This window comes from Ursus arctos, unplaced genomic scaffold (assembly GCF_023065955.2).
Source record: "Ursus arctos isolate Adak ecotype North America unplaced genomic scaffold, UrsArc2.0 scaffold_25, whole genome shotgun sequence".
Lineage (NCBI taxonomy): Eukaryota > Metazoa > Chordata > Mammalia > Carnivora > Ursidae > Ursus > Ursus arctos.
Window position 1 is genome coordinate 13,269,630 of NW_026622930.1, and position 24,717 is coordinate 13,294,346.

The following is a 24,717-nucleotide window of genomic DNA, read 5'->3' on the forward strand; positions in this document are numbered from 1 at the left end:
GTCTTGCAGGGTGGATGGCAGGGAGGTCCACGCCACAATTCCTGAGACCGGCTTGACGCATCGGATCAAAGCCCTGTTTGAAAATGCATTGCGGAGCGAGAACGGCAGCCAGTGCCCCTTACTGTGGAGAATGTATTTGAATTTTTTGGTAAGAAAATGTCCAGAATTTTTGTCTTTCTGCAGACATCCACTGCTTCCTCACAGGGGAGAATGTGCAGGTGTCCAGTAACCACTTCCCAGGAAAGCTGGCAGGGCTGACTTTTGCCCCCACACCTTCTTGGCTTCTGGGAAGCCTGGGGGAGTCCTGGCAGGTCTCTCTGGACCTGGGAGGGGAACGCAGGTTGCTCGCTCCCCTGGGCTCTGGTGGAGTGATAGGAATAATCACGGGGCTGCTTGCAGCAGAACCTATTTTGGCTCTCGGAGCTGACTTCCTTGAGCCGAAAACTTGGAAATGGCCTAAGAGCTTTCATTGGAAAGAGACCCTCATTCTCTGCCATCTGTTCATAAGACTTCCCAGGTCCTGGTTCGGTTCTGACGTTAAAGGTAAGATTCACCCTAGAAGGTAGTTTTGACAATAGGCCTCTTCTCCAGAGCAGCTTTTTTTTTTTTTTTTTAAGATTTTATTTATTTGTCAGAGAGACAGCGAGAGAAGGAACACAAGCAGGGGGAGTGGGAGAGGGAGAAGCAGGCTTTCAGCGGAGCAGGGATCACACCCTGAGCCGAAGGCAGACGCTTAACGACTGCGCCACCCAGGCGCCCTGAGAGCAGCTTTGTTTTCACTGAAAAGTACCGTGATTGGTGACTGAATACGGGGAGATGCGGTTTGATCGTGTTAACACGCGTGCGGAGGCTGAAAGGTGCTTCTGGGGCCCCGTGGGGTCTGTGAGTTGACTTTGCCTTTGGTTGAGGACCTGGCGTTGGGATGGGCCCCCTTTCCTGGAACACATCTGCCAAGTTGCATGGTTTTTCAGAAGTGTACACTCCTAGGCCACTTGACTGTTGCAGCTGAAGGCTACTAATCATATGCGAGTGCTGTCTACTGAATGTTGGACTTTTTAGAGGCCAGGAGTGACCTTATCTCTCTGATTATTTCCTCTGGATAAGTTCTCAAGGCAGTCAAAATACTTGAACTTTTCCAGTCAGCACCTGACAGAGTTGGGTATGAAGAGTTGCAGAGAAAGTTAGTTATGGGTCAGGAGAGCTTTGGGCCTTCCCCACCTTAGATTTCAGATCCCAACTCCGTGTGCCTCCCCTGAGCTCTGAGAGGCCTGAGTGGCAGGGAGGACGCAGCGTGTCAGGACAGCAGCTTACCGGCACGCCCAGGACACCGAGGCACCTCCCTGTGGGCAGAGGTCGGCATCATGAGGAACTAACCCAAAAGTCTGTGGTTTGGTTTGTTTGTTTTTTTTAATAAGATTTTATTTATTTATTTGACACAGAGCACAAGCAGGGGGAGCGGCAGGTGGAGAGGGAGAAGCAGGCTCCCCACCGCTGAGCAGGGAACCCAGTGTGGGGCTTGATCCCAGCACCCTGGGATCACAACCCGAACTGAAGGCAGATGCTTAACCGACTGAGCCACCCAAGCGCCCCAAAAGTTCGTCTTTTTTTTTTTTTTTTTAAGATTTTATTTATTTATGTGACAGAGAGACAGCCAGCGAGAGAGGGAACACAAGCAGGGGGAGGAGAGGAAGCAGGGAGAGGAAGAAGCAGGCTCATAGTGGAGGAGCCTGATGTGGGGCTCGATCCCAGAACGCCGGGATCACACCCTGAGCCGAAGGCAGACGCTTAACGACTGCGCTACCCAGGTGCCTGTTTTTTTTTTTTTTTTTTTAACATTTATTCATCAGACCCAGAAGCTCAGATTATATGTTTTGACACCCGTGTGTGAAATGGAAATCTTCAGACGTCCAGATGCTCGTGTGTTCACGGCGCATGCAGGGCTGCCGCCTGTTAATCGGGGTCGGGGGAGGGAGTGCAGCTTAGGGAGACAGCAGTCAGGAGACCGGGCTTCTGGGTGCATCGCCGCTCCTGTGGTGAGGCCACTCAGCCGAAGGAGTGGACGGGGAGCTCCCTAAAATTTCCAGTGCTAATACCACACGAGTCTTTGTAAGCAAGTGAAGGACCTTGAAATGTGAAAAGGGAGGGCTCGCAGACTTGCCAGTTTAACTTCCCCTGCCATCGGTGGAGAGGGGTAGGGCAGAGACGGACTTAGGGTATTTTTACAAAGAATCTTCCATGAGCCAACTTTGGTTTGGATTGTAGACAGAAAAATTCTTGTTGACTTGGATGAAAAGATTGGGGCCCTTAAGGAATTTCTGTCTTTCTGGAAAGGTTAGCATTGGACCGAGGCCGAGTTTGAGCGTGACCTCCTCTTGCAGCTCCTGAGGCATCGGGGTTGGCTCCCAAGGCTTTGATAACCCCGTAGAAAACTCCAGTTAGGGCCAGAACGCAAGGTGAGGAGAGGGCCGAAGGGAGCCGGCTCCACGGAGGACAGAGCTGGTGCTGTGTGTGCGTGCGCACACGTGCGTGTGTGTGTGCCTGCCTGTGTGCATGTGCACACACCAGTAGACCTACATGCATGTGAGCGTATTTACACACTTGCTTGTTTTCCTGCAAAAGTGACAGAAGGGGTTACAGCTGCCTGTTGGCCGCGGGGACGTGGGAGAAGGAAGGGAGTGGCCCGTGAACACTGCCCACAAGGCTGGAACCAGCTGGAAGCCTCCACTCTGGGGGGTTTCAGGTGCACCCTTCTCCCTGCACAGACGCTTTCAGCCAAACCTCGTGGTGGTTTGGGCTCATCCTGCAGTTCCTGTCTGTAGCTCGATGCCCCATGTGGGGCTCGAACTCGCAGCCCCAAGATCCGGAGTTGCCCGCTCCACCAACGGAGCCAGCCGGGCGCCCCGGACTGGCAGTGCCGCACACTCCGGCGACACAGGAGAGAAAGGGCCGTGTGTAGAGCAGCGGCTGATGCCGTGGGCCTGGTGAAGCGAGGCCTCCGAACAGAGGGGAGTCCCGGCTGGCGCTTTACCCTCCGGCATTGTTCCCCTTACCCTGCTTGGCAGCTGCCTGTCAGCCCGTACGAAGGCCACCACTCACACGAGTGGGTGCGACACGAAGAGTCGTGTGCAGTTCACTGTGCCGGTCGTGGGGACATGAGCCTCGGGCAGGACTGTCGTCTGCCCCGGGAACACTCAGGGTGCTGTGGAAACGTAGCTTTTTGTCTGGGTTGGGTATCGCTCAGTGGGGTCACATTACTGTAAAAAAGTTGTATTCGCGAACAGCTGCTAGATTCGTTTGCAGTCAGATGAGAAAAGCGAATCCGACTTTACAAAAGCCCAGAGCCCATCAGGCTTTTCCTTTCCCCGCAGATGCAGCACCAGGGAAGAGGGCACTTGGGGGCCCAAACAGGCGACCCCTGGGTGCCATCGCGTCTCGGAAGGGCGTGCTCGCGCACATGCTGCCATGCGCAGCCTGGGGGGCTTTCCAAGGACTCGCGTTGTCCGTTCGCCAGGGTCTGGTTGGCCGGGGCCTTCCTGGGGGGGGTGTGACTAGAGCCGCCTCGGTGTGAGACTGGCTCCCGCCTCACTCTGCGGATCTGTCGTGCTCACGTGGAGAACGGCCCCACGCTCTGTCCCTTCACCAGCTGCGTCCCCTTCAGGTCTGTGCCTGTCCCCGTCCTGATGCTGTGGGGTCGCGCAGGGCATGGGAGTGGCCCGTCGCTCTTGCTTCAGCCTGGACCTGAGGGGTGGTACGAGAAGTCACGGTTTGTCAAGACGAGGACACCGAGAGGGTGAGGAGGGCGGACACGGAGAGGCAGGGCCGCACTCGTGAGCTCGTCTTCCCCGGGGAGGCTCTGCGCTCTCGAGAGGGAGGGGATGGGAGCTGGGCTGGGCCTGAGAGCGTGCAGTCCTGCGTGGAGACAACCAGGAGTCACCACTGAGCTGTCGCCTGGCATTGACCCTCCCACAGCTGGTAGCCTGGGCGTTCTCCAGTGGCTGATGAAGGGAATCCCGGAGAGCACTTTTCGTTTGAGTCTTGCCCACCGATGTACCTTAATTTGCTGGGTTCCAGGGTCCTCAGCGAGCCTCACAAATACAGTGGTTGAGAATGGACGCAGCACCATTTTTCCTTCTTTCAGAAACAAGGAAAGCGTGTCCTGAGTTGTGAGGGTACTGAAGTGTTCTGGTGTGTGAAGGAAGGACAGCTCACACTGGTTCCTTGCGTATGAACTCAGGTCCAGCCTCCAAAGGGTTGGAGGGGGAGAAGACCGGAGTCCCCTGGGCTCCCCGGCTGGCTCTGGGGGTGGCGAAGGCCTGTTGCCCCAGGTGCTGGCTGTAGCCCCAAGTTACAGTCTGTTTCTGCGGGAGTGAACCCGAAGGAACTGAAAAGGAAGGGAGGCCATCCTTGGTGGACAGAGCGCCTGAGCCACAGGCTCGAGTCTCCAGATGCACCCCCAGGTTCGGGGAGGGGGTCAACAGCCCTCACCAGGCTCATGCCAGATGCCGTGCGCCGGCCACCTGGCGGGAAGAGCCAGCGGCCACTAGAAGGCTCTCCTGTGGGATTGGGAGCCTGGAGGAGGTGGGCGGGGAGAAGACCCAGAAGCAGACTTGAGCTCCGTGAGCCTGGCTTGTGCCCACTCACAGCTGCGGGTGCCCCCTGGCCTGGGGAGCGGCCCTGCTGGGTGGTGGTGCCTCGGAGGAGCCCCTGAGCGACACATGCCTTCCTGGGAGCGGGACGTGCCCGGGGCAGGGGCTGGTGGGGAGGACACACGTGCTCTTTCCACACCCACTGGAAACTGCAGCAGCGTGTCTGGGGGTTGGGACTAAGGTTTCTACCTGGAGACAGAACATGCTGACTGTCCGCACACTCTCAGACTCAGATTCCTGACCAGAAATTTATTTTTATTAGTAAGGTTCTGGTTCGGTGATGCTGGTTATCTCAGTCCTCTAAGATTTGAGAGAGCGGTAAGCATTAAAGCAGACGTGTGTGCAGTCATCGGCCTCATCTCACACACACGGCCTCGTGCTAGAAGCCGTTCTGACGCAAGGCACGATGGCCCCAGTAAAGGACGACGTAGACCAGGCACAAGTCAAAGCGCCCGGTCACCTCTGGGTCCGTCGGTGCAGGGGAAACGCTGCACAGCAATGGCCCCGAGAGCACCCCGCGGCGCCTGGACTCATGCCCAACGGCCCGCGTGACGGTGCCAGCCCGCCCCCACCCGCCACTGAGCCCCTGTGTGGATCAGTACAGGGTGGACAGGCTGCTTTCTGTGGCCTTGGACTCTGCTTCAGCTAACCCTTTCTGTAACTCTCCCCTCCTCTGCCTCAGGTTTCCCTGGGAAACAAGGAAAGGAGCAAAGGCGTGTTCTACAAAGCACTTCAGAATTGTCCTTGGGTAAAGGTAAGCCCCAAAGACCGTGCGATCTGCACGTGCCCAAGGCCCTTCCTGCCTCGCTGCCCACCCGCCCGTGTCATCCCAGACCGTTTCACAGGGAGCCTGTCCCCTGTGGGGCCCCGGCTGACGGGCTGGTGTTTCATGGGAGCCTTGCTGCAGGCAGGCCCCATCACCTGCCCAGAGTTCAGCCCACGCGCTCCCAGTGCGGCAGCCCGTGGCCCAGCTCTGCCTTGCCGGGGGCCGAGCGGCATTCCGAAACGGGCCCGTCCCGTCCACCAAGTCCCGCCCCCTTTAGAAAGATGAGGCCTCGCTCGGGTCCACTTACTCCACCCTGCTCTCGAGCTCCGCGGCCTTCCGGAAGCAGGTGCCGGGGCGCGGCCGAGTTCGGACAGCCAGGGGGAGGGCAGGCTGGCGAGCGCGCGACTCCTTGCCCTAGGCGCTGTACCTCGACGCCGTGGAGCACTTCCCCGAGGAGATGCAGGAGGTCCTGGACCTGATGACGGAGAAGGAGCTGCGGGTGCGCCTGCCCATGGAGGAGCTGGAGCTTCTGCTGGAGGACTAGAGACCGGGAGGGACCGGGGCCCTGCCTTCCAGGCCTTGTCGCCTGCCCTGCCGGAGCCGGGATGCACGAGACGGGCGACGCGGGGGTGCGTGTTGCAGGAGCTCTGCTTTTGAAGTCCAGCTTTAATCCTTAGTAATTTGTCCTGGGTCATCAGTTTCTTACCTCTTGCACATTTTTTGGATGTGCAAATGACACAGAAGCTGTTGTTTACATATTATATATGTGAATAGGTAGATAAGAATCATGCCAAGTGATGACGAACACCTCGTGGTTGGCGCGTGTGCGTTTGTTCTCTTCCTCTGCCCCGCCAGCCCTGGCATAGCGAGAGTGCCCTGTTGGCTGGCATTCTTGGTGGTCCTGCCAGGGTTTCTGGGTCTTGTTAGGAAAGATCTGGTCATGACAGGAAAGGTCTGGTTGCTGAACCTCTTGCCCAGGCTGGTTAGCAGGAGAGCAGATTTTGTCCTTCAGGCCACAACAGTGGAGAGTCCATGTAAAACTTGGTGTTCTGGCCCGTATCAAGTGTACGAAGTTTCTCACGGTCCCCGAGCTCTTCCTGACGCCTCCCAGCTGTGGACCAGCAGCATCACCTGGGCGCCTGGGAGAGATGCAGCCCCGCGGGCCCACCTCAGCCTGCTGAGTCCGTCTGCACTTGAGCAGGACCCCTGGAGACTTAGGAGCACCCGGCTGTGGAAAGCACTGCCTGAGGAAAGGACCCTGCTGCAGGGAGCCCGCGGGCAGCCATCCGGGAAGAGTGCAGAACGGAGCCGGCGGCTTCCTACCAGACCCCCTGCCCGTGGGATGGGCCACGGGACGCTTCATCTGGGTGGGAGTGCTGCTGGAGACGGATGCCCGGGCCGGCCTCGTCCTTGTTTTGTCGTCTGATGGCTGTAAACGGAATGAAATGTAAATATCCACATTCAGACCACTTTTTTCTGAGAAGGACATGCCTGCAGTTATTAACTGTTGATATTGAACTGGGAGGGAATTGCTTTATCTTCTGAGGCCCTGCTCTTAAAAAAAGACAAAAACTGTGATGGCTACAATTGCTGAAGTTGTAGTTCTCCGGCATCTCATCCAGAAAAGCCAGTGTTGTGGAACAGAATTTTGGCTAGAAACAGCTGGAAAAGAAGGGTGGCAAGTCAGAGCCCCTGTGAGGAAGGTGGCCAGCCAGCCAAGTGGACGCTTGCCTTGCCTGCCCCGCTCACCACTGGCTCGAACACGGACCTGCTCGGAAAGAAGTGCAGGAAATAGACGGGGAAGGAGAAGGGGAAGCTCTGACGTGGTTTTGAACGCCCCGGAGAACAGGGGATGACAGGGCAGGGGAGAGACGTCAGCCCGGGCCTGTGGAGATTCCTGGTAGGAACACCACGCTTTCCTGCCCCCAGAGTGCCGAGAACCCGCAGGCTCCACAGACCTTCCAAAATGGAAAGCTGTGTTTCCTTCTGAAGCCACGGCCACACTCAGCCTGTGTTGCTTCAACAGCAGAGACCACTCGCTGGCTCCGTGGTCACGCTTCCTCACTAGCTGCTGTCCAGCTCTGCCACCGGCTCTGGGCGTGTGAGGCCGGGCAAGAGGTGCCGAAGTCTGCATTCCCTGTCACCGCCCAGGTCCACCTGCTTGTTGCTGCTGAGCGCCAGGCGGGGAGGCTCCAGAAAGAAGGTGAAGCGTTTGAGAAGGAACACGCTTTATTGGGGAAGGAGCACTGCACGTGACCAACAGAGGAACAGCCGGGGGCGTCCTACACATCACGCTCAAAAAGGTACACAGGAGGTTTCGCTAAGAAAGATAACTGGAATGGGAGTTCCTCTGGGCAAATTCCCCAGCCTCCTCCCTTCAAGGGGTCGGGAGGCTCCCCGACCGTTTCCTGGAAGGCAGCTGGGGTCCGCTAGAGATACAGCCCCTCAGGGGTGCCTTCTTGTTTTTTGTAAAGAACATTTTCTTTAGATTTCTTGAAGTCTTCATTTGTTACTTTCATTCTACGCTCTCTCAAGGCCATCAGACCAGCTTCTGTACAGATCGCCTGTAAGAAAGAACAGTATGTTCAGAAAGGGAGATTTTTTATTTGGACTGCATCCATTCGAGGTGAAATTGAAATAAGGTGTAAGACACCCAGACTAAACAAAGTGCTTAAACCATTTGGGAAAAGATTAGATTTTTTGAATGTTTTACGCACTCCAATTGCTTTCTCAGAGGATCTGAGGTGGCTTTGAGGAGGAAGACTGGCTGGCTTGAGTTCTAAGCAGCGGGGGTGGCCTGATGGGAAAGTTCTCAGTGGTCCACCCGTTACAGGGAGCCATGTTTCTTCCTGGGCACCAGCTGCAATTATACCAGGAAACTGAGCAGCAGCCGAGCATCCATCCAGTTCATTTACCCACGGTCAGAAGAGAACACGTATTCTGGCTGTAAGTCTCGGGACAGTATTCACTGTGACAGGTTTATTTTCTCAGTCATCACTTGCCAAAAGTAAAACAAAGAACCCATTCGACGTGATGTGACAAAAACAAAATCCTGGCATTGAAGTTTTTATCTGGTTATGGCCCTCAGGATATTTCAGATAGTTCAGCAAAAAAGTATATTTGTGAACAAAAAGATAAGGCAGTAAAATGGTAACATCTGATAAATCCAGGTGAAACGGGTATACGGTATTTACTGTTGTTGCAACTTTTCTGAAGACTTCAAATTTTTCAAAATATAAAGTTGATGTAGAATTTTAAAATAATTTCAATTTTAAAAAGAGCTGCTTACTCGCCAACAAAGACATTAACCTAGTTCTACAGAGGCCCACGATACGCAGCTGAGTGCAGGCGCCAGCATGACAAGGCCCAGTGTGTGCCGTCCTGACCGTGGCCCTTACAGCTGACCAAGACCTAGGTCCTCACCTGAAGGGCAGGCTGGACCCAGATTCAGTGCTGCCAGGTGCTGCTCTAATTCTGGTCATCGGGGAAGAAATGTCCTAACACTCTCACACACAGCTGAGAGGTGCCACGCAGCCCAGGTTCTCACCTTGATGTCGGCACCAGAGAGGTCATCTTTAGCCATGATTAGGTCGTCCAGGGTCACGTCATCAGCCAGCGTCATCCTGCTTGTGTGGATCTGGAAGATGCGCTTCTTGGTCTTTTCGTCAGGCAAGGGGAACTCGATCTTCCTGTCGATGCGGCCTGCGGGTAGAAAAGGTTTCCAATCACAGCCCTGTGCAGCCCCCAGGTCAGCTCCAGCTCATGGAGGGCCTGAGCCCGTGTCCTCACTTGTGCAGTTTCAGTCAGCACCTTGTGGGCAGGGGGGTCCGCATCCTACAAAGTGAACAATCCTCTTGTAGTTTGTAAATGCCTACATGTGAATTCGTCCCATTCAAAAGAAATCCTCTCTGCTCTGGTCCCCTTAGAAATAAAGGCATGGCTCCTGAATGGCCGAAGTAGTGGAAAAGGACAGATGGTGTTGAAACCATTACAAAAGCATAAGCAAATTAGCCACTGCTGCTTCCTGGTGTGACCTGAGTGTAAAAATATGAACCTGAGTGAGCACATGAACTATTCCTTCAGAAAAAAGAATATTCATTATGGGAAAGAGAAAAGATCACAACTTCAGATTGGAATTAAAGGGGCCACGCTACACCTGCTGCATCCTGTCCTCACACCCATGACCTCGGGACGCTGTTTTTAGTAAGTTACTCTGCACTTCAATCATGTACTTGCCTTGATATGTATCATTTTTAACTCCCCTGCCCATGCACTTAGACACAGACACACCAACACGGTAGCTGTCCCTGATGGAACAAGCAATCTGACCTGGTCTGATAAGGGCCGGATCCAGAGTCTCTATTCGGTTTGTGGCCATGATAACTTTCACGTCACCCCTCGAATCAAATCCATCCAACTGGTTCAGCAGTTCCAACATTGTTCGTTGAATTTCTCTCTCACCACCAGAATTTGAATCGTATCTTTGAAAAAGAAGAGGATTGAAAACTGAACTGATCTGAAGGGGAAATGAAAGGCCTCCGACACAAACTCTGACGCCCTCAATTAATTCTAACAACAAAACCAGCACACCCTCCCAACTGCCAGATCACGTTATTTAAATTGTAGAAGTTTTCATGCCCGAGTTTACAATTTAATTCAGTCTCCATGTTTGCTGTCTGAGCCCCCAACCCGACCAGAAGCTCCTGGAGGGCAGAGGCTTGCGTACAGCGGCTGTGTCCCCAAAGTCCAGATGATGCCTGGCTCCGAGCGGATGCTGGGGACGCACGTACGGACTACTCTCCAGGCAGTCACAACTCCTGGGTGGTGGTTACCTGGCGCCTGGGAGAGCAGAGCCTAAAGCACCCAGAGTGCCGTGTATGGCAGGACCTGTGGCAAAGCCATGTGAAGGCCATACAGGGAGTACTCCATGATCGTTCTCAGGGAAGAGCTCCGGGGTTTTTACCTCTGCCCAACACAAAGTAAGAGAGAAGTGTACCTTTTTGTTCCAATGGCATCAATTTCATCAATAAACACGATGGATGGTGCGTGTTCTTCCGCAACTCGAAACAATTCCCGAACAAGTTTGGGCCCGTCACCTAGGTACTTCTGAATAAGTTCAGAGCCAACCACTCTCAAGAAAGTGGCTGAGGTTTGGTTTGCTACTGCTTTGGCTAGTAAGGTTTTACCTATTTTAGATTTAAAAAGAGAAAGGAAAAAAATGCTGTTTTAAATTAAAAACTCTGTCACTTAAATGGGCATCAGAAATGGGCAGATCCCTGTGAATGAAAAGGCACGCCCCCATTCAGGTGTCTGGACATTCTGTTCTCTGAGGCAGGTAAGAGGAAACGGAGAAAACCTACATAATGTTTTATTTTTCACGGTCTTCCTAAATTCTTCATTACAATGTCAGAAAGTGCATTTTACTGGGTTATTCAAAGCTGCAGAGATTATTAACCTGACCCATGCAACCAGGGTTAGAGACTGAAACTCAACTCCTGTGAAACTATCTGTGATGGGAAAGCGGCCTGGGAACCGTAGGTCTGACCTAAGGAAGCGCACTCTGATCTGGAGGACCAGGCCTGCAGTCCCTGCGGCTGAGAGTCTTGGCTGGGGGGGAGGGGGGACTTGTCCGAGGCTCAGCTGAGACAGGACAGGCTCCCGATGAAGCCCACAACTGAGAACTGCTGAAAGCTCTAGAGACGTCTCAGTCTCTGGTGTGCCCTCGTGACGGTCATTCCTCTCAGGGACGATCTCAAACTGCTCCATTCCTTGATATCTCTATTTTGGGTCAAAAACGAGATTTGGTGGCCATCTTGTGAAATTTTAGGGCTGGAAGACCTTGGCCCCTTTGATGGTGAGGCTATGGGCGCAGGGCCAAGCAGGGGCATCAGGACACAGGAGCAGCTAGAGGCAGAGCCTGTAAAGGACCAAGCTTAGGCCTGCAGGGGGAGGGGGAGGGGACTACTGGTGAGTGACACAGAAGACTTAGTTCAAGTGGGAGGGAGGACAAGGTACTAGCTTTGCAATAAGACAGGGCCATGATGTCTTTCTGGTCAGAAAGGCAGAGGAGCAGGTGTGAGGGCTTAGAAGCATGGACTTCTCCCTCGGTGTACCAGTTAAGGATGGTGAACAGAAGACAAAAAGGACCTCCTAAGCGGATGGCACCTGATAGTCCAGAAGCAGCCATGGCCAGCTGCTGGGACACTTCAGTAGCCAGCGGGATCCCCGAACCAGGCTCTTCCTCCTCCTGACGCGGGCCACCCTGTGCTCCACCCCGGCTCCTCACATCGGCCCCTGCCAGTGCACGTGCACGAAGGCGGCCCACAGCTGCGGCTCCAGCCCCGACACCTGCTCAACTCCCAGAGCTCCTGCGGCCTTGTGCTAGTCACCAGCCTCTCTGATGAAACTGAATTTCCTGGGCTGTGGGATGATGAGCTGTAAAAGCTCCACGCCTGAGTTCAGTTGTCTCCCAGTGTCCCCACTGTGGGCAATCCTCAGTGATCCCATCACTCAAATAACTGTGCTTCCTTTGGAATTTACATAGCTGTGAACTGCTGGGTCCTGTACAACTTATTTAGGTCAACTAAGTGCACAATGAACCAAATACATATTTGCATCTGCATCTATTCATCCATTATTATATTCATTCAGTACAGTGGACCAGAGAATGAACCCAATCTGAACAGCACAGAATAGCTTTTAACTCCTGGTTCTCCACCATGGCTCTGATACCTGGCCACACTCCAGATGAACAGATCAGCATTTTCAGAGATGGGACCAGGCATCGGTATTTTTTAAAGCTTCAAGGTGATTCCAATGTACAGCAAAGAATGAGCATCCTGGTTTGTGTCTTATAAACTATCTTTAACAGATTCACATTAACTCTTACGAATACTTGAAAATCTTGTGTTTTACAGCATATGTATCTAATATATTTGAGTACAGAGGAGTTCTAAGAAACTAAATGCATTCACATTGAGCAGGCATTCTGGGGGTGGGGGGAGGGCTCACCTACTGTGTTTGTTTTTTGTTGCAGTTCCCACTATTGTTTTTAACAACACATCAAAATCTGTTAAGTCTACAATTTCAAGTATAAGATAATTCAGTTTTTTAGCATCTACTATATGGATAAATATACCTTTATGTAATAGGTGTAGTTCCATATTTACTCAGAAAATGTCCAAAATGTTTAGAGAACCTTGTTTTGAACTAAGGAATTGTGGCATCCTTACTCAAGAATTAAATAATTATAACAAATTAATGCTGCAGCTCAAGAGATCAGCTGAGCGTCCAGAAAGTGTCAAACGCAGAGCGTACATACCTGTGCCAGGTGGGCCATAGAGAATGACCCCCTTTGGGGGCTTTATACCCATCTCTTCATAATATTCAGGATGAGTGAGAGGAAGCTCCACAGATTCCTATAGAAAACAAACGCTTGGTAAAAATGAAATGGTTTCTTACTGAAATTATCAGATCCATGAATTGGCATCCTGGATATATCCTCTCACTTTCAACAACAATAAGCTAAAAGGTCACTCTTGTTAGAGACAACATGCTTGACATCGTCTAGCAGCAGGGACAGATGGGCGAGGACATCTGTCCTCCCTGAGCTCACAGCACCCGTCCCCTTCCTATTGCACCCAGTTTCCCTCTCACTTTCTCGTAGACGTCCGCCTTGAGCAACATTTAAGCTCTTCCTGAGCAAAAGGAACTTAAAGTGGAAATACACCCTTTTCAATTAAACTACAGACAGGAGCTGGCAAGATTTTCTGATTGCGGTTACACTGATGGACAGGATGGCTACTTCCCAGCTGTCTGTGGGGTCACTGGTGGTGACCGGTGACAGCTCTGCACGACCCCCCTACAGATGAAAGAACCTGCAGATGAGATGGCTGGCCCACAGCCAGCCTGCACAACCACTTCCCTTCACCCCACTCACACTGAACCCACACATCACTGGAGGCTTCCAGAGAGCCACAGCTGAAGTCAACACAAACGGAAACCTTATATATCCATACTGATAATAATTAAGCTTTGCATATAAGGTGCAGCTGCTGCAGCAACAATCATACAATTTGTTTCTATTACCTAACTCAGGATTAACAAATACAATTCTCCACAACTGGCAAGCTCTGAATCAGTTACTGGTCTGATCACTGAAGAAAAAATAAAATATGCAAAATAACTCTAAGTACCGTAAATGAGATAGTAAGAAACCAAAAATCTAGAAACCCAGAGCTGGTTCTTAGACCTACCTTAATCTCCTGGATTTGGTTGTCCAACCCTCCGATATCAGCATAGGTTTCCTGGGGCGCCTTTTCTACCTTCATCACTGTGACCAAGGGATCCGTGTCATCCATGAGCACCCCTATGACAGCATGCACCTAACAGAGGACATTCAGTTTTAATGCAGAAATGTGAGGTTCACACAATCCACTCACAACAAAGCAACGCCGATCACGGAGTGGCACAAATGGACAGATCTGAGAGGAAGGAGAAAGCGCTCCTAGGTGCTTAGAGACCATCAACTTGCCTTGTGGTTGAGGAGGACGGAGCAGCCTGGTTCCAGCAGATCCTTGTCTACAAAGGAAAGAATGCTGACGTAGTGTTCTGAGCCCACAGATGTAGACACGATGGCATGATTGTCATCGATAATCTCTTCCAGGGTTCCTACTGACATTGGGGTCCCCCTCAGATCATCCACCTTAGATCTTTCCTCCTATGTAAGAGTATGGCATGAAGGAAAAGCAGATTAGACCTAAAAAGCAGACAAGGCTGACAGATTTTACTAGATTTTACTACATTTACCAGGCAGGTGATGCTTTTTTTAAAAGGCAGCCAGTCCGAATGGGTCAACTACTTGAATTTCATTTATTCACTGAATTCTATTTAGTACCTAAAACTGTTAATTTGTAAAACAAAAGTTACAATAATTTCTTAATTACCTCTTGCTTTTCTTCTAAAGGCTTCATTTGTTCCTGATTTCTAATGAATTCTTCCTCCATGAGAAGATAGTCTTTAATTCTCTCTAACTTCAATAATTTTAACCGGCACTGAGTGTGAGGGGTCACTATAATTAAAAAGAAAGTTTTATTCTATTCGGAGTGTGAAGTTTGCAATTAATTAAGTTCACTCTTAAGGAAAAAAGGTTAAGACTTAAAATAAGCATATTTTCATCGAACAGACTGAGAAATTCAAGGTTTGGTGACGTTAAGTAAGCAGGTGCCTAGATGCTAAGGGAAAAGGGACTCTGGCAGTTGTAAGCAAGCAGGTAAAACAGGGACGAGGTCTGAACGACATCTGCTAAGTGAACTGCAAGAAAACTCAATGACCCCAAAGATCCTTTGCTTTGGTTTTTGGTTCCCCATCTGTTAAAAATAGGTACAAGTGCTGTCCAGTCAGAATACATTGTTGCAAGTGACCTTAGGAATCCACCCCTGGGGGAACTCTGAAATATTAGTGATATTAACATATGTGGCAAACATTTTTTTCCATACTCTTTTGTGTTGTTTCTTTTGGCTTGAAGACTCATGCTACATAGGAATTTTAGCATATAAAGACAAAAATGTCAATTTTTTTTGTGGTTTCTGGGTTTCTTCAAAGTGTCTCTCCTTTCCTAAGGTTAAGCATATTCCTGATTTTTCATTTATTATTTTCATGTCTGTAATCCATCTGGCAAAAAGCAAGGGGTCTAATTTCATTTTCTCTCAATAGCAAATAAAGATGCCAGCCATTTATGTTAACTCACCCTCTCCCCACAGAATTCAGACATCCCCTTTACCATATATTCATTATCCATGTAACTTGACTGTTTTTGGACTCCTATGCTCTTCTGCCAATCTGATGGTCTATTTTTACCAATACCATATTGATTCATTATGGTAGATTTATGGCATGTTTTTCATTGTCTGACTCCCTTCACTCTTAATCAAGCAGTATTTTAAAAATTATTTCATCTAAGCAGGAAGAGACTTGTTTAGATGGGGGTTGGGGAGGTATGTGAGCCGCAGTGAGGAGAAGCAGGCAGCCATAGGAAGGACTGGGGGAAGAACATTTTTTTAAAGATTTATTTATTTATAGAGAGAGAGCATAGGGGAGGGGAAGGAGGAGGAGAGGGGCAGAGGGAGAGAGAGAAATAGACTCCCTGCTGAGCACAGAGCCTGACATGGGGCTTAATCCCATGACCCTGAGGTCATGACCTGAGCTGAAATCAAGAGTCGGATGCTTAACTGACTGAGCCATCCTGGCGCCCCAAGGGAAAAACATTTGACTCTTGATTTTGGCTCAGGTCATGATCTCAGGGTCGTGAGATCAAGCCGCACATCAGGCCTGCACTGGGCGTGGAGCCTGCTTGATTCTCTTTCTCTCCCTCTGCCCCTCCCCATGCTGCCTCCATGCCCCCACCCTCTGCACATGTGCTCTCTCTCTCTCTCTCTCAAAACAAAAAAAAAGTCCTGTTGTGCATAAAAGTCAGAGAACACAAGGCAGGGCTGTGGGAACAACGAGCAAGAGGAGTGGTAGGGGCTGAGGATGGAGAGGTGGGCTGGGTTAGGTCACTGGGTCTGAAGTTTAGTCTATGTTCAGTACAAAGTCATTGAAACAGTTTATGTTCATGCATCACAAGATGTGAATTCCAACACAATGGCATTCCATTTCTTCATGAAAAAGATGTGTTTATAAGTTATTCAAGCTCAACCTGAGTTTTTTAACCTAAAACTATGCTTTTCATACACTAGAGGAGCTGGTTAAAGGAAATTAGTGGAGTTTCTTAAAGTGAGACACAGCTGTATACTGTTTGTATGCTGCTAAAACTAAACTATAGCTTTCACTCCAGCCTAGTGAGTCGAGTGCCACACACAGGAGTCAGAGCTTCAGCCACCCCACTTCCTGCCGCCACGTTCAGACCTCTAAGCTACACAAACACAGATGGTTCCTAATGGAATCAAGAGAGAGCAAGGAGGGGCTGTGTCATTACCCAGGGGTAGCTTGCTGGCAGCATCTGGTCCCTTTGTTTTCTTCTTCTTTTTCCCCACTCTAGTTGGTACAGGAGGTTCATATTTCTTTTTCTTGTCCTTGAATTTTTAGAACAGCAGGAAAAACAAAAACCACACAAATCATATCAAAACACAAACTTCTTTGCGTAGGACCATCCTCTATTTCTAGTGGCTGTAATTTTCCTTATGTTTCAGAATGCTATTAAAAACTGTCCTTTTAAAAATAAAACTAGTTGGGTGGCTCAGTCGGTTAAGCGTCTAACTCTTGGTTTTGGCTCAGGTCAGGATCTCAGGATCATGAGACAGAGCCCCACGTCAGGCTCCATGCTCAGCAGGGAGTGTTTCTCTCTCCCTCTCCCTCTGCCCCTCCCCCTCCCCCTGCTCTCTCTCAAATAAATAAAATCTTTAAAAAAACAAAGTAGGTTTTACATTCCTGCAGTTTTAATTGGTGAACGTAACTGATCTTTCTTTTTATAATACACAATGATAGTTGTTATTCAATAAGGACTAGAGGTCAGAATTCAGAATTGTATACCAAAAGTTCGAGCTGAAATAATTGTAAGATAATTCTTCACATCTGTGGATATTAAACACTAAAATTACAGGCAATTTATTTTAACACTCTGTAATGTTAGTTTATACATTTAAAAACCATTAATTCACAACTACTTACTTGACAGGTCAATTATCTTTTCGAAAACATGAAAAGGACATTGAATCTGTAGGCCAGGCTGGGTAAATAATTACATAATCACTTATTTTGCATTTTCAAAGTCATGAATCCCCAAAGAACTTCTCAGCTGAGATCTAGGATATGTTCCCTAATTTACTTGCACCACAGATCCATCTGGCTTATTTACCTTGTCATCCTTCTTGCCACCTCCAGGGCCATGACCACCACTCTGACTCTGACCCTGAAAAAAGAAATCCGAGGTGTACATTCAGAATATGAGCACTTCAAAAGAACATCCTTCTTATTTTCTTGTGATTCTAAGGATCAAGACCTCCTCCTCATTTTAACATTTCTGAACTTAAGGTGTACCCTGTAGTCAACATGTACATTTGGCATATGGTAGAATTTCTTTTTTTCCTGAAAAGCTGTTAGTTGCATCTTAAATCAAGGACGACTCTATTAAGAAACTGCTGTAACTTCTGTATCATGAGGAGGCTGGGATTCGAAGAACACCCTTTTTTGAGGGGAAAATATAGAGCCTGACATTCTTTATTATAAAACTACTTGACTATGTTTCATGAAATTAGGCCATCAAAGCTAAATCATTTTACCTGTTCAACAATCATTTATCAATCATTTACTCCTTACTAAGATCACACCAAGACCCAGGAGACTTTCCTTTCAGTAGCAACTTATGTACCTCCCCTCTCTAAAGCCTGGGGCTCTCGGGTAGGTCTTTCTTGCCAACCTGAAAAGCTAAATCACATTAAGGTATCAAGAACTCAGTGTATTAATAATAAGCTCATGAGATTTTGGACTTTAAAACAGACCCCTCAGGGGCGCCTGGGTGGTGCAGTCGTTAAGTGTCTGCCTTCGGCTCAGGGCGTGATCCCAGCGTTCTGGGATCGAGCCCCACAGCAGGCTCCTCCGCTGGGAGCCTGCTTCTTCCTCTCCCACTCCCCCTGCCTGTGTTCCCTCTCTCGCTGGCTGTCTCTCTCTGTCAAATAAATAAATAAAAAAATAAAACAGACCCCTAAGTTACAGGGCAATGCTTAACACAAACAGATCTCAAAAATGATGGTATTTTAATAGTAAACTTACTTCAATAGAGGGACCCTCTCCCCTCAAATCACTTCCACATTAGCAGCTCTAAATTAATACACTGCCAGCTTAATTATCAAGACAGAACAACCGTATCATGGTTACCTGAAAGAGTAAGGGTCAAACATATTTCCCTACATGCAGGATTCTTAAAATTTTGTGCTTTATTCTGAAGAAGGTATTTAAGGGCTCTGAGAAATTTTGGTTAACAAAATTATTACACTGCAATAGGCTGTCCAAATCATACGCCTTTAACAATTACTTCTAACTCCTAAAGAAATCTGCTGTTGGCTGGGGCAGCTAATGTGTGTGGGTTTCTTACTATGTGACTAAGTCTATACTAGACGTTTTCTTTTACTATCTTATTAATTCCACACCATCCTTCAAGGTGGGGTTCATTATTCCCACTTTCTAGATGAGGAACTGCAACAAGCCTAAGAACATGGGCTATGGAATTAGATGCATCCAGGTTTCAATTCTGACTCCATCCCTAATAGGCTATGTGACCTCAGGTAAGTTGGTCACCTCCCTGAGCCTTGGCGACCTTAACTGGAAAGTGGGGATGATAACTAGCTCCTGTTATGGAAAATGGGGTAATGCACGTAAACCACTCAGCATGTGCATGACTCAAAGTAACTACTAGCAATACCATATTATTGGTAAAAAGGAATCTTAGGGTCAGGCTTTTAATTATCAATCTGGTTACAGAATCTGAGTTCTGAAACCCATCTGGTTCAGTTCTTCCCTCTCTTTTGTTGATCCCATCTCTGTTTTTATCCAGGACTCTAGCCTCCCAACTGAAATTCCCACAACAGTTCTCCTCTCACCATTCCAGCTATTACCTTCTAAAACAAAGAGCTAGCTGATCCTTTCATTCTCCTCAAAAGCCTTCAACTGTTCCCTAGCATTTACGGTGTAACGTCCACACTCTTTACAGTGGTATACCTGGCCCTTGTCAAACTGGCTGCGACTGACCCTTCCCTTGTTCATCTACCTTTCTCATGATCCTGCAAGTCTGGCCCCACAGGAGGACGTTTTCCTAAACGGGTCCCAAACTTCTTCACGTGTGGGGCATTTTACATGATGTTTCTCGGTCTCCAATAACAATAAGAAACATACCCATTATTAAGTCCTTACTACATGGCAAGCAGTGTGCATTCTCAGGGTATCATCTCGTTTAATTCTTACAGACACCATGAGGTTGGTACTGTCATTACTTCTAGTTTACAGATAAGGAAACCAGGGCCCAGAGATGTTAAGTGACTTGCCTATTATCACAGAGCTTGTCAGAGATGTGGCTGGGAATCACTCAGGTTTACTGGACACCAATATCTGTGTGTTTCTCTACTGCATGTGCTCTAGAAAACACTAACAGCCACTTACTGTGTCTCAGTTTCCTCCTTGGTAAAGTGAGGATAATAATGATTACTGCAAAGACTGTTATAAAGAATAAGAATATGCCGGAAAATACCCTTACGTTTATTGCAGCATTATTTACAGTAGCCAAGATACGGAAGCAACCTAAGTGTCCATTGATAGATAAATGAATGGATAAAGATGTGGTGTGTAAATGCACACAAACACATGGATATTACTCAGCCATTAAAAAAAAAAAAAACAAAAACAACCCCCCCCCATCTTGCCATTTGTGACATTAATGGACCCAGAGGGTATTAAGCTAAGTGAAGTCAGACAGAGAAAGACAAATACCACATGATTTCACTTATATGTGGAATCAAAACAAGCAAAGCAGAAACAGACCCATGAACACAGAGAACTGGTGGCTGCCAGAGGGAAGCGCGGGTGGGCAAAATGGGTGGAGGGGAGCAGAAAGTACAGGCTTACAGTTATAAAATGCCTAAGTCAGGGGGATAAAAGTACAAAGGTACAGCACACATAGGGAATATAGTCAATAATACTGTGATAGCATCGTCTAACAACAAATGATAGCTACGTCTGTGAGCACAGCATAGTAAGACTTGCCCGATCACTGTGCTGTTCACCTGAAACTAATGTAACACTGCGTATCAGCTATTATTGAAGAATAATAATGCTGGAAAAGTACCTGGCACATGCTTAAGACGCTACCCCAAAGTCCTTATAAGACCTATACGATTACGAGCTCAGGCGTTCTTGATGTTCAGAATGCCAGCTCAACACATTTCCATCTCAGGCCCTTTGCACTTACTATTCCTTCTCCCTGGACCACGTTTCCCTCAGATGTTTGCATGGGCTACTCTCTCATTTTATTTAGACCTCTGCTCAAATGTCACCTCCTCAGAGGGACCTTTGCCGATACCCTATGTAACAAACAGCCACCCCTCCCCTCCCATCCCTTTCAATGAAACAGTCACATAACAATGGCCATCCCACCCATCTCTATCCTGCTCCACGGCATCGTATTACAGGTCTCTTCTTTTGATTTTTTTGTCTGCCTTGCCTAGAATGCAAGCTCCATGAAGACTGAGACTCACCAGTTACACTCACCCCTTGTGCCCTCAGTGCCTAGAGCAGAGCCCGCCGCCCCCCCCCCCGCCCCAATTTGCAGGTGCTCAAATACCTGCTTAGTGGACTAACGAATAAATGCTGTTTGTATTATTCCTAATGCACCACGGGAGCGTCCCTCCGAGTTCCAGCTGTCGGACAAGCGTCCGTCTTTAACGCTTCCTCCAAATGCCCCCACTCCGAGCGATCTCCCACGACTGCGCTCTCCCCTCCTCAGCCGGAACGAATCCCTCCCTCTCCTCCAGACGCGCAGCCCCTCACCTGAGCGCCTCCGAAGGCGCTCGTCCCAGGTGCTTCGGCAGGCTCCCGCGGAAACTCCCCGCGCCGGTCAGCAGGGCCCGGGTCGGCGGAGCAGCAAAGCCGGGCGCCCTGACCCTCTCTGCCGCCCCACTAGTCAGCCAGGGGGACCCTTCGCGCCGAGCCCCGGCCCCAGGTGCCCCGGGCCAGGCCCTCCGGTCGGCCCCGGGCCGCGGCGGACCCAAGCATTGTCTCCGGGAGTCTCCGTCCCCCGATAAGACCGGGCCGGCGGGCAAGAGATTGGGCAAACAGAGTGCCTCGGGTACCCGCCTCGACCTCTCGTCTCGGGCCGCTCCGACCCCGTCATGCCGTGACCACCGCCCGAAACCCTTAGTCACTCACCATCTCGCTTCGGCCGCTCGAACCGCCGCTGCCGGAAGTGCATCCGCCAAGGCGGCCCTCAGAAGCGGAAGTTGCCTAGGAACGCTACGGAAGCCGATAAGGACCAAATCCCTCGCTGCCGGAGTCGCGCTCTGGGGACTGGTGTCGGTGGGGCGATATAATTTATAAGCAAAATGTGAATCTTGTGAATATCTTCCTTGGAAAAAATTTAATATAGAAGTTATTTATTCTTCTTTTTATTCTTTATTCTTTATTTTTTATTTTATTCTTTATTATTCAAATTCTATTACAACAATTTGAGACAATGACCTGGACTTAAAAAATAACTAAGACAATTATGAAAATATAAAGTATTTAAAATATGCAAAAATCATAACTGAGAACTTCACTTACTGCTCCAAGAACTGGAATGGGATTTGGAACTGCGAAGTTGACATATAGTTTTGGACCAACATTTAAGCTATTATTTGGTCTCTGGAATAAAAGTGATCATCTGAGAGTATTCCCTTGTCTAATGAGTTACTTAGATGTTTTCTTTTTTCCCGTGATGATTTGTGACTTGTGATGATGCCAAATGTTGTCCCAAAATAACTAATCTTGCACCTACTTGGTAAAGTTGATCATTTATTACATCCCCACAGCCATTAGAAAGATAACAAGCATTCCTTTGGCCTCTGGAAACTTCCATTACAGGTGCTCAAAATGCTGCCTGTTGCTGAACTGGACAGATGAATTCGTTTTTGTTTTTTGTTTTTTTCCTGCTCCTGATTAATTTAGGGCTTTTAGTTGTGAAATGCTAAAAATATTTCACTAACTCACACACAACAGGTACAAAATTTAGGAAATTACTCCATCCTTTTCATTATCACTAAAATATTATAATAGAAAGTCTTGAGGCTGTTGACCTCCACTAGCAAAACTCTAGGGAGAATCCATTCTCTTGCCTTCTCCAGTTTCAAGAGGCCACCTACATTCCCTGGCTTGTTGCTCTTTTTCTGTCTTAAGGCCGGGAACATTGGCCCTGCTTCTGTCCTCATGTCTCTCTCTGACTCCACTTCTACCTCCCTCTTTCACTTTTTAAAAATTAATTTATTTATTGAGAGAGAGAGCGAGCATGGGCGTGGGGTGGGGAGGAGCAGAGGGAGAGGGACAAGCAGACCATGCTGAGTCTGGACCCAAGATGGGGCTTGATCCCAAGACCCTGAGATCATGATCTGAGCTGAAATCAAGAATAGGATGCTCTTCCCACTGAGCCACCCAGGTGCCGCTTCCCTCTTTCACTTTTAAGGACTCTGGCGATCACATGAGGCCCACCCAGATAATCCAGCATAATCTCCCCATCTTTAGGTCAATTGATTAGCACCCATAATTCCATTTGTGACCTTTGCCCCCCTTACCATGTAACCTACCATATTCACAGGTTACAGAGATTAGGACATGGACATCTTTAGGGAATCCTTACTCTGCCGAACACACTAGCTATTCAAACACGGGCATGTCACCTCCCTCTCTGTGCCTCAGTTGTCCTCATATGTTCAAGAGGATACTAATAGTACCTCCGATCCATTCCTTGCTGTCTCCAGGCCATCGTGTCAGCCAGGTTAGGTCAATGAGCATTCTCTGGTGGGAGAATGGAAGGCGGGATGCTCACTGGTCAGGACAACCATGGCTCCAGCTCCCACAGAGTGACTGGCCCAGGGACTCGAACCGCCCTTTGTCTGTCCCCTCCAGTGGTGACAGGGACTTCCTATAGCTGCCAACCTCCGAGCTGCTTCCTATTCTGTGTTGGCTTCTCAGACCTGCAGTAAGTCTCTGTTGCAAGTGCTTGGAGTGGTGTCTGCTGTCCTGGCTGGGCGCTGGCCGATGCAGGGTCCTCCAGCAGGCAGGTCGCTGACCCTGGAGTCACAGCCCCCAGCGCTGGAAGTGCCTCAGAGGTCTTCTAGCTGTACACTTGTTAGGAGCTCCTGAAGTTTTGGTTGAATGGAGCCAACAGACATGTCTCTCCCGACATCATCTGTCCGTGGATGACAATGACATTGATAGAACAAGGGAAGGTTCCCTCATCAGTTCTATTCTTATCTGTCATTTTTATAGATGTTTGGGCTGAGAACTCTTATTCACATAAATGGAACAGGAAAGAAGTTAGTAATGAAAATGTCACTCAAGCCTTCTGTGTCAAATACCAAAGATCACATAATGACCCATTAGCAAAAGCTATTATTAGTGGTAGCTTAAGTCTTTCTTCCAAGTGGTGGCAAAGAACAAGAAAACATGGCATGTACAAAAGGATCTGTTATGCAGTCACAGAAGTCACTCGCCTTCTCAGTTTCTGGGAAAAGTGCCCAAAAGGCTTTACCAAAACACATCAAAACATGATCTGTTATCTCCGCTAACCCTTCACGCAGGGACTCCTGATAGATTGATTGATGGATTGAATTTCTTAAAAGGTGTTATATTTATTTATTTGAGAGAGAGAATGAGAGAGAGCCCGAGAGCGGGGTGAGGGGCAGAGGGAGAAGCAGATTCCCAGCATACTCACATTATCTCTAAAATAAAATAAATAAATCTTAAAAAAATTTTAATACTCTTCCTTGTAATAATAAGTCTGCTTTCATAAATCCCCCCTTCATAGTTTCCTAAGGATGGGTGGTCCCAAGGGGGTTTTGTCCCTTGAAGTATTCATTAATTTCCTCTTCCTTATTTCTTTATAAGCAATAGAATACTACTCTTTGCCCTTTTGTTGGTCTGGGTCTGGCTTCGAGGCGGTTTTCATTGGTAAGATGGGAAACTTGGCAGTAGGCTCTCAGGACGATAAGGGCTTTACATTTTTGGGATCCTTCAGATCCGTGGTTACATCTCCCAGGGTCTTTGTAGTGAGCTTCTTTCTGACTCGTGACTCTGGGGGTACCACGCGTCTTCTACACAAAATGTGGTGCCCTGCCTCTTGGCCCTTCCCCCTGTTTTCATTTTGTTTTGTGGTTTCTTTTTCTTTTCTTCTTTCTTTCTTTCTTTCTTTTGAGAGAGAGAGCGAGCAGGGAGGGGGAGAGGGAGAGAGAATCTTAAGCAGGCTCCATGTTCAGCAGCGCTGAGCCCCAGACGGGGCTCGATCTTACAACCCTGAGATCATGCCCTGAACCAAAATCAAGAGTCATAGGATTAATTGAATGAGCCACCCAGGCACCCCTCTTCCCACCTTTTTAAGGAATTTATCTAGTGCCCACATTTTTCTTCCATTTTTGTACCCTAGCAGTTGCTATGTATAATTTCTTAACTATGTAGAGCTCTATTTCCCACTTTTACCTGGAATAGATATTCATATTTTTCTGCAATTTTCATGTCTTTCTGCCAGATTATAGGTTATTTTGGTCACTAGCGGCAAATATTTTTGCAATG

At 48.7% G+C, this 24,717-nt stretch overlaps 2 protein-coding genes across 3 annotated transcripts in view; one reads left to right on the forward strand and one right to left on the reverse strand.

Annotated features, from left to right (window-relative positions):
• Positions 1 to 14,508, forward strand: part of NRDE2 (NRDE-2, necessary for RNA interference, domain containing) — a 55,402-nt gene extending 40,894 nt beyond the window's left edge. The window contains exons 12-14 of one of the 2 annotated variants that reach the window (XM_026515461.4): positions 10 to 148; positions 5,329 to 5,400; positions 5,831 to 14,508. In XM_026515461.4, the coding sequence (XP_026371246.1) occupies positions 10 to 148; positions 5,329 to 5,400; positions 5,831 to 5,956 (337 nt within the window). In that variant the 3' untranslated portion in view covers positions 5,957 to 14,508. Of the gene's footprint in view, positions 1 to 9; positions 149 to 5,328 lie in introns of both variants that reach the window. The other variant, XM_026515460.4, reaches the window with a different exon arrangement.
• Positions 7,624 to 21,385, reverse strand: PSMC1 (proteasome 26S subunit, ATPase 1). Its single transcript, XM_026515462.4, has 11 exons — positions 21,325 to 21,385; positions 17,267 to 17,320; positions 16,388 to 16,484; positions 14,358 to 14,482; positions 13,946 to 14,131; positions 13,668 to 13,796; positions 12,734 to 12,830; positions 10,409 to 10,598; positions 9,742 to 9,893; positions 8,960 to 9,114; positions 7,624 to 7,976 (listed from the first exon to the last, which is right to left on the reverse strand). Exons 1-11 carry the CDS (start codon positions 21,325 to 21,327, stop codon positions 7,842 to 7,844), a joined length of 1,323 nt encoding a protein of 440 aa, XP_026371247.1. The 5' UTR covers positions 21,328 to 21,385; the 3' UTR covers positions 7,624 to 7,841.
• Between the last annotated feature and the right edge of the window lie 3,332 nt (positions 21,386 to 24,717).